The sequence below is a fragment of the Haliaeetus albicilla genome, chromosome 1 (genome assembly GCF_947461875.1).
Source record: "Haliaeetus albicilla chromosome 1, bHalAlb1.1, whole genome shotgun sequence".
Classification (NCBI taxonomy): domain Eukaryota; kingdom Metazoa; phylum Chordata; class Aves; order Accipitriformes; family Accipitridae; genus Haliaeetus; species Haliaeetus albicilla.
In genome coordinates this window covers 82,901,632-82,916,305 of record NC_091483.1, presented here as the reverse complement: position 1 = coordinate 82,916,305, position 14,674 = coordinate 82,901,632, and the positions used below count along the sequence as shown (strand labels likewise).

The 14,674-nt window shown below is 41.2% G+C and overlaps 1 protein-coding gene across 1 annotated transcript in view; it reads right to left on the bottom strand.

Moving 5' to 3' along the window:
- ATRN (attractin) overlaps window positions 1–14,674 on the bottom strand; it is a 154,339-nt gene that overhangs the window by 96,946 nt on the left and 42,719 nt on the right. The window contains exons 4-9 of the mRNA XM_069796985.1: window positions 9,924–10,052; window positions 7,677–7,882; window positions 5,678–5,846; window positions 4,224–4,314; window positions 1,892–2,135; window positions 191–374 (exon numbers count right to left, since the gene is read on the bottom strand). Of these exons, the coding sequence (XP_069653086.1) occupies window positions 191–374; window positions 1,892–2,135; window positions 4,224–4,314; window positions 5,678–5,846; window positions 7,677–7,882; window positions 9,924–10,052 (1,023 nt within the window). The remainder of the gene's footprint in view (window positions 1–190; window positions 375–1,891; window positions 2,136–4,223; window positions 4,315–5,677; window positions 5,847–7,676; window positions 7,883–9,923; window positions 10,053–14,674) is intronic.

Sequence of the window (14,674 nt, the reverse complement as noted above, 5' to 3'; positions counted from 1 at the left end):
CACAGGCTTGATTATCTGTGATTATATGATTCTCCATTCATAAATGGACATAAAAATAACAGATACAAGAGTATACTATCTATCCTGAATGCAGGTAACTATGTCCTACTATAGCCTTATAAAATATCCCATCCCCTTGTCCAATACAAACAAAAATGACAGGGTGGTATAGAGAAAGAAGACTACTTACCACATACGGGAATTAACTTCATATTTGTACAAGTCATCTGCTAGCCTGTATTTGTTAGCACTGAATGCTTTATAACCTCCATGGATATAAATTGATCTTGTATTTGGATCATAAACACTACTGTGACCATACCCTCCTTGCACCAAAGCTCCACTCGTCTGTAAAATGTTCCATGTATTTGTGGCTGAGAAATGAAAAATGTGAGTGAGAGAACATGGTTAATTTATCTCCATTAATGACTTATCAATAAATCTGGTGGTGAAACAACTGGGTTTGCCTTGACTCAGATCTAGACACTGTCTCTATGACTTCATATTCAAAAATATTCTCCTTGAAGGAGTTTATTATCAAGAAGTATTGTCAAGTATTTTTAATTAGACCAGAAATATCCCTTCTACAGTCATTTATTACATTTTGCAGACAAGCTAAGTGAAAGATAAAAAAGTACAGAAATAATATATTGCATTTCAATGACATGAAAATGCCAGCACCATGACTTGATTTGGAATGGTACCCAAGAGCACTTTTATTTTTTTTATATATATATATCTATATCTATCTCAAGTCAGACAGCACTGAAGCCAAGTTAAGTATGACTATGAAGAACATTGCAGTTAAAAAATAATATGTGATTAATGGTCCTATATCTCACTCGCTAAAAAAACATTGGTTTGAAGCACTCTAGACATAATATAATGGAAACTGAAACAAAAATGCCAAATTACACGCCAATTCTCTGTAGCAAGTGCAGAATGAAACCCTACACAGGCTTCCTAACTCCAGGGCAAATCAGGCACACAAAAGGCAAAGCAACCGTATAGTCTGCCAGATCACACGTGGGAGAAATAGAACAGCAGGAAAACAATCGCTGCCCCACACATCCTGGTTTTCTTTAGCTTTCTAGAGGAAGAAAGCTCGCTCATGTGGACACCAGCAAACCAGGGCAGGCTCCCGTAGGTCCTCTGGATCAGGATGACTGAAGCACGAGGATAACAGGTTGAACGTGCAGATAGGGCCACTATTTCTGACAATAACCAGCACGTTCAACATTGTGAACTTCCTCTGCTTAACTATGTTCTCTACCTTGTCAGTGGAGCAAGGCACATGCCTCCAGAGAGCCATTTCAGAGCAGCTAACTTCGGTAGAAGTTCAGTTCATCTGGAGAGCTTCCTATGCTTCTCCACTGGTGATACTAGAAATTTCTGGATCCTAAAATCAGAGTTTGGACTATTCCTGGAGATATGGGGATCAGATCATATCAGAGATACAGGAGTCTAGAAAGTCACTGCCTGTTCCCCTAAGCATTCGCTACTGCAGACATGGGTATCAGGTTAAGCAGATACTTGGTCTGAATTGTTACAGCCATTCTCGTATTTGCAGGATACAAAAATAATTTCAAAAGCGTTTCCTTTGTCAGAGGGAGAGAGGAAAATTAATCTAAATTGTCCCACAGTTATCACGCTTTGTCTCTCAATTATAGCTTTTTTGTCTTTGGGACCTAACAAGCTGTACAAAGCTGGAGGCACGTGGCTGCCTGCTCACTGTTTGTGTTATACAAACACTGGAAGTTAGATCGAACTTCTCATAAATACAAATGGAAGGAGAATAGATCTGTCTTGATTTTGCTATCTGAATATGAATCACTTAATTTTCAAACCAACTGTTAAAATTGAAGCAAATGGTAGGTAGGGCCCCGCTCACCTAGGTTGTATTCCTGGACGTTGCTGATGTACCCATAAAGAGGGCAGTGCCCAAAGATGACAAGCATGACGGCGCTGTCGTCTTGCAGGGTGACGATGTGTGCCGAGTGGCCAACAACAGCGTACTGCTCCTTGGCTTTCGGCGTCACTTGAGCCCAGGTCTGGGTGGGAATGTGGAACACCCACAGCTGGCTGGTCACGTTCCCCGTCGCATCTATTTTTCCACCATACATGTATATATCATCCTGAAAGAAATTAGATTTAAAATGAGGCTAACGAGTTTGGCATTTAGGAAACAGCCAATATGTAAGCGACGAAGTTGTTATGTTTTATCGTCTCGCAGCCTAAGTTTTTCTCCTCTCTCAAGGAGAAACTTATCTCCTTCACCAGTCGTTTGATATGAAAGCAAACACGACTGCCAAGGTTTGTACCCAAGCCTGTAATGTCAGAATACCTTCAACACACACAGTTCTTCCTACATCAAGGTACAGAGGGGAAGGGGTGTGTGAGGCAGGACTGACCTTCAGATGACAGATATCAAAATTTAGGTGCCTGTATGCTAGCTAAGTGTCTCAGTATATATATGTAAAATATAGCAGAGCCTGGAGAATAATTCAACTGATCAAAAGCAGAGAATTTGTGCCTACTTTTGGGTGAGCTGACTTGCTCTTGAGATTTCACTACCTGTACTGACTAGGTCTGTTTTCACTGTAAACAAAGCTCAGAGGCTCCCAAAAGCACCCAAAGTTAGGCACCTGACGTCAGGTGACTTAATAAGCAAGCTGAATCCCTCCCATAGCTTACAAACACAATCAGCAGAAGATAGCTGGGAAGAAAGGCAGCTGTGATGGAAACTCCTCTGTGTCTGTACACCAAAAGCTTTGTCTTCCAAGTTAATGTACTGACAAAAAATGAGGACCTCGGAGTCAGTCATGAATCGACCAAAGTGTGCAGCGGAGCCCTGTTTCCCTACTGACAAGGTGGTAACCTTGGAAAGGGAAATTCTCTACTGTAGCTGGTGCTTCTTGGGCAGAACCACTGCCCATCACTGATGGTAAACCCATTTATCACAGAATCAGAGAATCGTTTAGGTTGGAAAAGACCCTTAAGATCATCAAGTCCAACCGTTAACCTAGCACTGCCAAGTCCACCGCTAAACCCTGTCCCCACGCACCACATCTACACGTCTTCTAAATACCTCCAGGGATGATGACTCCACCACTACCCCGGGCAGCCTGTTCCAATGCTAGACAACCCTTTCAGTGAAGAAATTTTTCTTAATATCCAGTGTAAACCTCCCCTAGTGCAACTTGAGGCCTTTTCCTCTCGTCCTGTCACTTGTTACTTGGGAGAAGAGACCGACCCCCACCTCGCGACAACCTCCTTTCAGGTAGTTGTAGAGAGCGATAAGGTCTCCCCTCAGCCTCCTTTTTTTCTCTCCAGACTAAACAACCCCAGTTTCCTCAGCCACTCCTGATCAGACTTGTCCTCTAGACCCTTCACCAGCTTCGCTGACCTTCTCTGGACACAATCCTTCTTTTGGATCGCACCCTACTTCTGAACAGTTATTTGCAGAATGTGCATGGAGCCCTCCTGGGCAGGAATCTCCATCCTTCTCAGGTTCTTCAAGTGTTCTGTTTGTGAACAGTGCTCTGTGGAGTTTTTTGAGTGTTTATAATTATGCTTTATAAAGGTTTGCACTGTGATGAGCTAATTAACGTTCCAAAACCAAAGGTCAGTAAAGGATTAGCTCATTTCCTTTTCAAAGACTTTGCCATTCTGCTCTAACGTGGCCTACAACCACAGCAAGGCATGCAGGTGAGAAATGAGTTAAGAAAAAGTTGAATCCACTTGCCATTTCAGGTGCCAGAAGAATAGAATCACGCGTCTACTGCAGAAGCAGAGCAGGCTCCAAAAATCCCTAATTCACCAGCTCTGCTTTCCTGCCTTGGACAACAGAGCTCATGAAAATATTTACATGGTCTACACAAAAGGCAGTTGGGGAACCAGCTGAACTCCAGCAAACTCTAGCCATCAGGCATGTTTTGCAATCGCAGACAGTAAGAAGGAAATAATGGACTCACTGACCTCAGTCAGCCTTAAAAATATCTGAGAAAAGGGCAAAGAAGGAACACAAGCAAAGGCACTACAGACTTCCTAGGATACCACTCCAAGGACTCCCTGGAATACAAGTACACAGACTCGGCTAACCATGGACAAGCTTTTAAAGGAGAAATGCTTCTCCCAAAACAAGACTGATCTGTGAAACGGCGTGGGGGGGTGGGTGAGAAGGGGAAATCAGCCAGGAGGTGAGTCTGCAGCGCTGAACTTACCTTATGTAGTGCCAGCGAATGACCATATCTCATCTCTACGGAGTTCACAGTGTTGTCCAGTGGAAGCCACTCTTCAGAAATAAGATCATACCTGTATAATAAAAATTGATTTAATTATCTGAGAGGTAGACAATACAGTCAAGAAAATTATTGCTCATCCTTTCCAGGATTTATGGGAAATTATTTTATTTAGCAAAAGTCCTACCAAGATTTGAGCATGCACAAAGCACTCACAGACTACTTATGGATTAAAAAATCCAGTCAAGCCTGCTCTGTTACTTAATGTCCACATATTGATTTGCTTTACCATGACTCATCTTTTCCATGCAAAATCAAGAGCTAATGCATTGTCTATTAAACTATGACAACTTACACCACATGATCCACCCAAGAGAGCAGAAAAACTTTACGCGAAGCTAAGTTCCAACTACTTGATGAAAAAAAACCCCCAAACCTGCCAGTGTTTAAAAGGCATTTTTTAATTACGTCTTTGTCATTCAAGCGTGTTTTTTCTGTGAACTTGAAACAAAATAAACCATTAGCCTTGAAGATGGCCTGTGGCTTTTTTGATAAAAGAATGAACTATACTTGCCCCGCTTACAGCCTTCTAAGATAAAATAATCTCTGAGAAAGTGTTCAGTGAAGCCACAGGGTATCTGTTGAAAAATCAGGCATGACTTTGAAAGAGTAAATTGAGGATGTAATCAGCAACTATTCGACAACTAAGTGTATTTTCAGCTCCTCTTTAATTTCCCCTACAAGAACTATTACCTCTGGATGTGCATGCAGAGCACACAGCTCTCGCTTAGGTCCATGAAAGTGAGGTATGCAGGTATCCCTGGGAAGAAATCCAGCTTTTACCTAAATCTGCCCAAATACTACCAAGCTCAAGAGGAGGCCCGAAATGTTTTTTTATGGGGGATTTCCGTGAGGTACACAATTACTATTTGGTATCTTAGTTACTATTAAATCTCCTCAACTAACTGCATAAATGTCATCATCCTAAATGCCACTCCCTGTTTAGTATCCCATCCACTAAGCATAAACATGTACAGTAATCAGTACGTATTAATTAAGAAGCCAAACACTCTGAAGTCACACAGATATAAGGAAGGGCTAATAAGACAGAAGCAAAACTACCCTCTCTGAATACGAGGTCAGATTAACTTCGAAGCTAGCCTAGAAATATATAGTGAATAGTTAAATGCTGTCAGAAGCAGATGAATCAAAACCTCACTGAACATCAGGAACCTTTTGCTTTTTCTTCTCAAAAATTAGCACCCCTTAGCAGTGTTTTCCCACCTCTCAAACATGAGTCCAGATTTTTATTACTGCTGTTTTCCCTTGGAGATGGAGCATAGGTCAAAGCACAGAATGTCGGATGGCATTTTCTAAAAATAATTCTCAAATCTAAGTTCCTCTACTTCGACTTAATTATCTAGGTTTATACTCACGCTAAAACCTTCTGAGAGTCAGAATGATTGAAGACATAGCCTCCAACGATCCACATTTTATTGTCATGGATTACGGTTTTGTGAGATGCTCTAGGAAGTTTTGGAAGAGAGTATTCCTCCCGGGTCCAAAACGACTGGTTTGCAGGAGCAGGAATTGAACAGCCAGGACCTGGGAAAAATAAGGTTTAAAAATTAACTTAATTGTTTCCAAAGTCTGTGTTTCAGCTAGAGGTCAATATCCTGCACCACAGGTGACAAAGATGGTGCACGGCCAGGTAACAGGCGAAAGCTGTGATCCTCGTTTCCTTGCCCACACCAGCAATCTGTGATGGACCTGGTATGTGATCTCCCAGCTGTAACCACATACTTCAAACCTAAATTTGTTTTCAGAACTAAAAAGCAGTTCCAGACTAGACGAATCAGTGATGCAAAGCAGACAGGGCTCTGCTCTCCCCCACTGTGATTACAGGGGGGCATGGCGCAGACCCCTTCCCACTCCACACTAACAGGGTGTCTTCCAGCACTTCTCTAGCTACCATGTGCCCACAGAAGCCCTAACACAATGAAAGCTTCAGGAGACCTGCTCAGCAGCATGCCATTAAAAAAAAAAAATTAAAAAAAAAAATCAAGGGTCTATGGCTATCTTTTCTTCTTTTCAGTCCTCTCCTTCCCAGCAACACATTTTTGCCAATTGTTCACTTGGTTTTTTTCTATATTTCTGCTGCTCTTAAACCAAATTCTTCACTACCAGCCTTCTCTTCACAGTTCCCCATGGCGAGGCAGAAGAGGAACAGCAAGCGGCAAGGTCTCAGCAAAGTCAACAGCCGCACGGATGCTCTCCCTGCTTCTCAGTGACAGCCATCCACCCGCACAGGGTTACTACAGACAGCAGAGAGCACAGAACCTGCTGAAAGGCTCAGGCTTTGAAAATGGAAGGGGTTTAGCAGGACAGCCTTTAGGCAGTCATAGAAGTGAATCACCGTGTAACAGAGTTGTGGTTTTGACTGCAAGAGACAGCATCTGCTCATTCTTGCCGAGTTTCTACCAGTAATAATTTCCAGTTCAGGAAAGCAGACTTATCGCCCTTGAAAAACTCCTTGTTTCTGAGATAGAGTGACCATTTCCAGATGTATACAAGCTTCAGAATAAGAAAGGGGAGAGCAGCTTGCATCTCATTCTGCTACGGTTTGTTTTAGAGCTTTTTTTTTGGTGGGTTGTTTTGGTTTGGGTTTTTTTTCTTCCCCTGACACACTAACCTGCTACAGACATGAAAGATGGGGAAAAAACAGGGGTAGGCTAAAAACTGAGCAACCATAAGCCCACCTTTGCTGTCAGCGTACAACCAGACTGCACTGCATAAGGGGATATGGTCTTCCAGCCCTGAAGCATATTACCTGTGCCTGGTTTTCTATCCGAGAAGCAGACATGCTAACCTCAGTACTGGGTGCGTTCTCCTTGGGATACTCATTTTGGATTCTTTCCACAGCGCCTAACATACCGTCTGGTTTTGCGGCATAGCTAAGTAGTGGTAGCAGGTGCTGCCAGTGCTGTAGCTGGCTGCATTTCATGAGACTAATTCTTCCACATCAGTGTATCTTTGTAAAGGAAACAGGCATGTTTGGTCCAAACTGTTGCTAAGCCTGACATGGCTGACCAGCACAGCTGGACAGGAGAACAAGGCATTGTGTGTGTTCAAACAGGTTAACTACTGCCACGAGGCTCAAATTTGCTTTAAGTGTACAGGAACAACGCTTAAAGTTCTTACCTGATGCCTGCACACAAGAGATTGGTACTGCGTTGTATGGTAGCATAGTTGCTTTTAAAAGCATTTGTTACAAATGCAGTGTGATCTTTTGATATAAAAAGGCAGATACTCCGTTCCTAGTCAAAATGCCAGTGCTTGTCACAGGGAACATTCTCAAATACTCCCAATTAAACTGCAGGAGCCATACATAGAAAAGGCATCCAAGAGCTTCTCTGTATTAATCAGGAGACTTACCTTGCCAGCCTGCAGAGCACACACATGCTTTAGTATCATTAAAGTTGCAGTGTCCTCTCTCGGGTGCCCCACAGTCATCTGTGCAGTACGGAATATCACAAGCTTCTCCCTTCCAATATTTGGCACATTCACATTCAAGAGCATTGCTGCTGTTATTGAGTTTGCACTCTCCTCGGCCGGAGCAATTATTGGGACACATATTGAAACTGCAAACATCAGGGAAAGAAGGTCCGTCAGTAATGAAACAGATTCCCAAGCCATACCTCTTATTAAGGAATACAAGAGTAAAGTTGAACAAAAGTTAATACAGCTGTTTGTTAACACACAAACCAACAAGAGCTGCTCATCTAGAATCTGATGTGACAGACCTGTAGAGATTTGTTGCCTACCATCTGCAGAGCTGCCTCACTTAATGAGTTAAATTTAGAACTCCTCTGAAAAATTATCAGTATGGTTTTTAGCCATTTGTAATGCAAATGAATTGCCTTAAAACACCCAACAGTAAGTGAAGAATTTAATCAGTGCTTAAGGCTTTTGTGGTGTCTGTGCAATTTATACTTAAACTACTCACAATTACATGCTATTCTGGGATCTGCTTACCAGAGGAACACACTTGAGATGAATCCCAAGCCAAAGATGTGCCTGTTTTGAATAAGTTCTGATTTTATAATATCTGCAACATAGCTGAGGCAAAACCAGATACGTCCTCGGTGAAGATCCTAATTCAGAGACCCTATTCATTTCCAAATTCCAGTTTTTGCCAGTGTATCAACCAGTATAACTCACAGATGGGCATTACTACCCAATATTCTCCCTGTCATGCGACAGGAGGAGTCACAGCCTCCAAGACCGTCATTTCACAAGTGTTTGTCAAGTATCTGTGTCCAGTAGTAACTATAAAGACTGATAAACTGAAAAGAAATAAATACACCCTTTTATCTACTCTCTGCAAAAATGTTAGGAGGAAACCTAAAGACCAGAACACACAGAAGAAACAAAACACAAACCAGTACTTGAAAACCGTTTGAAATGATCAAGAAAGTGAAGAGTTACAGAAATATTAAAATATCTCAAAGGAACTTAAAAACAGCAGGTTATACTTTAAGAGCAGGTCTCCGTTGTATTGCAATGGTGCAATACAGACAGCTGGCAGTAGATGGTGTCATGGTTTATGGTATCAGCCAGACTTCCAAAATGCTACTGCCTCAGCTGCTGTGTTTCAAGTAACTTTGCAAAGGCTCCTCATTTTCTTCTGGAGCTTTCAAGGGGTGCTGCATGTTCCGCGTTTTTCAAAGAATCCACTGCATATTTAAGTGCTTAATAAGGATGAAAGCACCAATACTGGTATTGAAAAACTAAGCACCTTGTTTTAAGGAAAATTCAATTTTTGCAAAAAGTCAGTTGTGACCAAGAATTTTCAGCTGATTTTTTTGAAAGAGAGGTGAAAACTTCTGCAAGGTACACCCAAATTAAAATCTCCCAGTGCAGCACAAACATAATATCTATCTGTAGGAGCAAAAAATTCAAAGCCCATGATCCCCACCAGAAGCAAGAAATTTCTTATCTGCTAGTATGTCCACAATGAGATCGTTTACATCAAAACAAAACCTTTCTAAAAACAGTCCATGAATTAGGGAGTACCCTAGAATTATTTTTAAAAAGCTCACCAAATGAGGGCTAAATATCTGTTAGCGAACAGAAAGCACCCACCTATAATATTTAAAACACAAATGAAAGAACACAATAAAACCATTCCAGAGTATAAAGGACCCAGATTAAGCGATTCAATCCCAGGACTGAATAAGAAAGAGCATCCCAAAGAAAACTGCTTGAGGATCCTCAACAGTAGGTACAGGCCAGTGTCCCAAGTGAAACAAGTGTGCTTCTGCAAAAGTGTGTTCGTGCAGAAGTATCTCTGCAGAACGCGTAAGAGCACACACACGCACAAAATACATCAATTCTGGTTGATTGAATATGATCAAATAAATCTAGTAACATAAAAATAAATAATATTATGTCTTTTTGAGCAAATATTTGCCCACGCTTACAATTGACAACTGAAGTTAAATGTTGAGCACATTACAGTTATTAGCTGTTGCAAGGGTATAATAAAGATAAAAATCTAAATTCAAGTATCTACTCATAATTACATGCTTATGGCAATTGCTTATTTCAAGACAAAACTGAGAAAAGAGGAAACCTCCTTTTGCTCAACCTGCAACATCACTTTGGAATGGTACTACTTACTTATATGTGATGTTAAACCCTGTTAAATTATAGGCAGCATCGCTGAAGAAATGCAGAAGGGCATATCCAGAAGTAGCTACAACTTCTGGTACAGTTTCATTGCTATCTTTCTCAGGAACAATAAGACCACTGGAAAAGAAAAAAAACAAAACACCATTGTTAGAAGTTAAATAAAAGGGAGCAAAACAACAATAGTAAATGCATCAGTATTAATAAGACAACTGAAAATCCAGGCATTTATTTGCATTTATTTGAAGTATAATGAATTTGCATAAAGTAACAATATTCACAGAGCAGCATTATCAGATCGTTTTTCTTCAACAGAACTCCTTAAATATTCAAAAGAAAATGTCTCCACATGGTGAGTATGCACACTCAGCCAACCCTCAGAACAACCCCATTCTCAATGGCATAAGAACCCTCAACACCCTCTCAGAAAGATAAAACCACATTCTTCAGGGATCAGTTTATTAAGCCCTCTTGCTTGGCTTAATCATCTGCAATATAGTGTCCATGTTACTGACCAAGAAGTGCAGACAAATCAGGATACTGAGGCTATCGAGAGTAGCATTGCTGCTGCCCTCACCATGCATGACTTTGGTCTACAAGAAGGAAGGGTGGCAGAAAGGAAGACAAACAGAAAATCCTGAAGTAATCAACTTGGCTCTTTGGAAAGATAAATGTATATTAAAAGTGTTTAACCCGAGTAAATCTGACGCTGTCTAGAATTCCAGTTATTATTACCAAAAGCCTACTTTCCCTCTCTTATAATTCTGCCATGATTTAAACAGGACCCATTCCTAAAACAAGGTGGCATATTTGAAAACAGAAATTAGAGTGTCCCAAAAAGCATAAAACCTGCTGTACCAAGCCAAACTAAAGGTCTGCCAAGCCCCGTATCTCCTCCTGACTATGGGCGACAGCAAATGCTTGGGAAAGACTATGACAACTAAAGCAAGTACAGAGCATTTTGGCAACGTATTATCCTGCTTCCAGAAACCCACGGTTCGGGTGCTTTGACCTGGAGAATGCACCCAAGTCAGCGCATTTAAATAAACCATTCATCCATGCTTCTATCCTATCCAATTCCTTTCTCAACCATCTATACCCTTTTCACCTGGAAAATCTGCAGCAGGGAGGACAATTTAACTCTGCAATGGTAGAGAAAGGACTTTGTACACTCGCTTTACATCTGCTGCCTGATCATCCACCGCTGCCTGTTGGGCTTTTCCTCTATGAGAAATAAGTACAATCACCCTTACTCACCACCTTCCTGCCATCCACTCTTTTATAAAGTTCCATCTGACTTACCACATCTGCATTTGTTGTCTTTTTTATTCTAAAAGGCTGTCAACACTCACTATTCCCACCTCATCCATTGGTTTGCACTTCTGGTCGCCTCTGGCTGTTTCTCTACACCCTTCCATGTTCTGTAAGATCCTCCAGCCTTTTAGTTTTCTAGGGCTAGCGGAGAGAAGCGAGGATGGTGGACAAGACTATTTACAGTATTCGAGACTGGACACAGTATAGATTTATAGAATGGTTTGCCAAAATAATTGGAGTAAGCTGATGAGGAGACTAAATGTCTCACCAAAAGAGTACCTACTACCTATTTACCTATTGCACAAAATAGTTTGTATCTGAACGAGAATGTTTATTCTTCTTTTAACAGAAGTCTGACAACAACAAAACAAAAGTCAATTCCTCCCTCATACAAAAGACATAAGAGCAAGCATAAATTTGAAGTCTATCGAATTTATTTTTTTAAAAGCCTTCATCTAACCAAAGCGCATTGTCTGCTACCACCTGTTCATAGGCAGCTGTTATTTTCTTATACAGAACCATCTTTCCCCCAGCCTCAGCCCTATTTTCAAAGGCTAAGTTGCAGCTTTTTGAAGAGGAGAGACTCCAAAGCCCCGAGCAGAGCGTGTCGGGAAGGGAACCGAAGGCAGCTCCGGCCGCTCCGGGGCTGCAGGCAGGCGGCAGCTCTCCTGGGAAAGCAGCCGAGCCTGATTTCGTGCCCTGCGACTTCTGAATATCCAAGGGCACCATCGACTAAAAAGCAACAATGAAAAGAATTTTTCCCCCTGAAAAGAACTTACTTTTCCTCTTTTCAGATCTATGCAGAACAGAAAGCAAATGCATTTGAAGAGAGTTCCCCAGGACAGCATAAATGAGTTTCTAGACCCAAGGAAAACACTCACAGCTATCCACAGCAACCCATTCACATCGACTGTAAAGCACTTTTTTGTGACCTGAATTTTTCTGTCCCCGCAATACAATACAGTGGTGTGGTCAAAGAAGAACACAGACACCCAGTGAGTCTTTCCAACAACTTTTGCTGTAGAAATTGGGGCTATTTGCACTAGAAGTAACATATGAACATGTTACCTACAGTGGAGTAAGTCTGGAAACTGTACAATGGCCCTTCTTGCACAACATGTCTTATTGCGGACAAAAAGCTATCGTTCATTTTACCAACATGCCATAAAAAGGCAGTAACCTGATCCCATGTTTTGGCTAAACAGCTCCAGCACATTTGCAGGTATCTAGCTCGATAAATAGTTCCTTGTGAGAAAGCCAATTATTTTTTCCTCTTTCAGATATCAAGGATATGGGATCAAAAGGCAAAATTCGCTGCCTTTTTCTCCATGGCTAAGAAGTGCCTGTTTCATTCTAAAATTTGAGACTTCTGAACTGAAGATCATCTTTCCCAAAAGACTGTCTCCCACAACACCAAAGAACAAAAAGGTCTAATAAACTTCTCCTTGATATTTGGTTCATAGTTCTCCTTTGTAATGCAAACTGTAGGACGGCACGTCTCTGCCACAGGAAAACAGGCGTCTGAATATAATTCAGGGGAAGGCAAACTACAGCCCAGGGACAAGAGAAAATTTCTTTGTTCTGGCTTATTCTTCTTCAGTCTTATTCTTGCAGCACTTACCATTAGTATTACAAGGCAACCTAACTGGAAGACCCTGGAGAGGGGAGAATAACAGCAGCAAAGAATAGAAGTACAGAGTGAATAGTGGTAGGGAAAGAAGACAAAAGTCCCCGCCCCAATAACCTTTCCTAATGAAAGGACTAGCACAGGACAATCATTTGTTTTCGCTTAGAAATCTTGATTTGGGGATTTGTTTGGGAAGAACGCTGGCACCTCCGTAGCGGATGCTCTCACCACATCTCCTGTTTGCTCCTTTCTTTCCATCCTTTTCTAACGACTCGTATGTAAATACACTAAAGAGGATGTTATCCCACCTACAGAAGTTTAAAACAGCCTGATGAAACTTAATAGATTGTCATTCTTTCAGAGAAAGCCATGAAGAGAACACAACAGAACAAAAACGATCAGGTCCTTGAAAGGTTGAACCTTGAAAGCCGAGAATAAATTAGTGTGTGCACAGCATCATTTTGAATAAACCACCACAAACAGATTTACATTACCTGCCATGAAAAAAAAAAAAAAAATCCAATAGAATGAGAATGATAAAGGATTGTGCAAAACTTCCTATAAACTACAATCCAAAAATCTCTCAGAGACTCGACTCTGGCCAAGATTAGCCTACTTTACAATGTGCCGTTTCTTTTTTTTTTTTTTTTCAATTAGGTTTCAAAACATTTCACAATCATCACTACTCCAAAGCAAATAAATACTCCTACTCAGCTAAGCTGTCCAATGACACTGTTTCTAAGACCTTGAAAGGCAAACCTCTGTTTTGCCCTGAAAGAACTTCTATTTTCTGTGTACTGGATTTGTAGAGTCAGTAGCAGAGTGAAAAACAATATCCAGGAGATCCAACTTCTCTATTGCCCTGCACACACCGCCTGCCCCGCTCTCTCCCCTACACCATAGAGAAATGGGAATTATTCAAAACAGAGGGCATCTCCTCTATTACTTTTCCTTGATTTGCTATGCAAGCATCATGGTGATGCTTTTCTCCTGAGACACAACCTGCCAGCGTGGCAGAGATCAAAAGCGTAAGAAGCTCTACTGAGCAGAAAACAAGTCCAAAAGGAAGACGACAGGAGCCACGAAAGAGTGAAAATACAGAGTACAGATCACAGAGAAGTGAAAGGACAAAGGTGATACTGAAAAATCAGTAGTACATTGGCTTCTCAGTCTATCGAAATGCAACGCAAAACAGTTCTCTTCTAATTTTTAAATGCTTTGATCCACCTGGACACACATGTATGCAAAATGGCACCATTTCTCCCTTATTAAAAAACAGTCCATGCACCTCACCTATACTCACAACTACAAGAGTAAAAACAAACGAACCAAAACCAGAAATTACAAAAGACTAAAAATGAATCTGTGCCAAAAAAATAAAAAAAGGGGGAGAGAAAATAAGGAGACATCTCCGATTTCTTTTCTTAAAGGAAAAGCTACAATTCTTGTGCAACAAGATGAATCCCAAATAGGGGCTTTTGAAGAAAAAGCAATTACAATGACACTTTTAAAAAAAAAAAAAAACAAACAAAACTCATTACTGAGAGCTGACAACACTGCAAAGTACAATTTTTCTTGAAACCATCTTGCACTACAGACAGACCCAGCGGCTGCAGCACCAGGACGGGACAATCCTGCCTGCCCGCAGAGCCCTCCGGATCAAGGGGACTTGCCCCAAAACCTCCTCAGCTCTTCCTTCTGGAGATGGCAGAACTTAAGGACAAACCATAAACTTATTAAAATGTGTCTCATGAGCCATTCAGTCATTTTTAATGATTATGTCACCGGTGAGCATGACTCT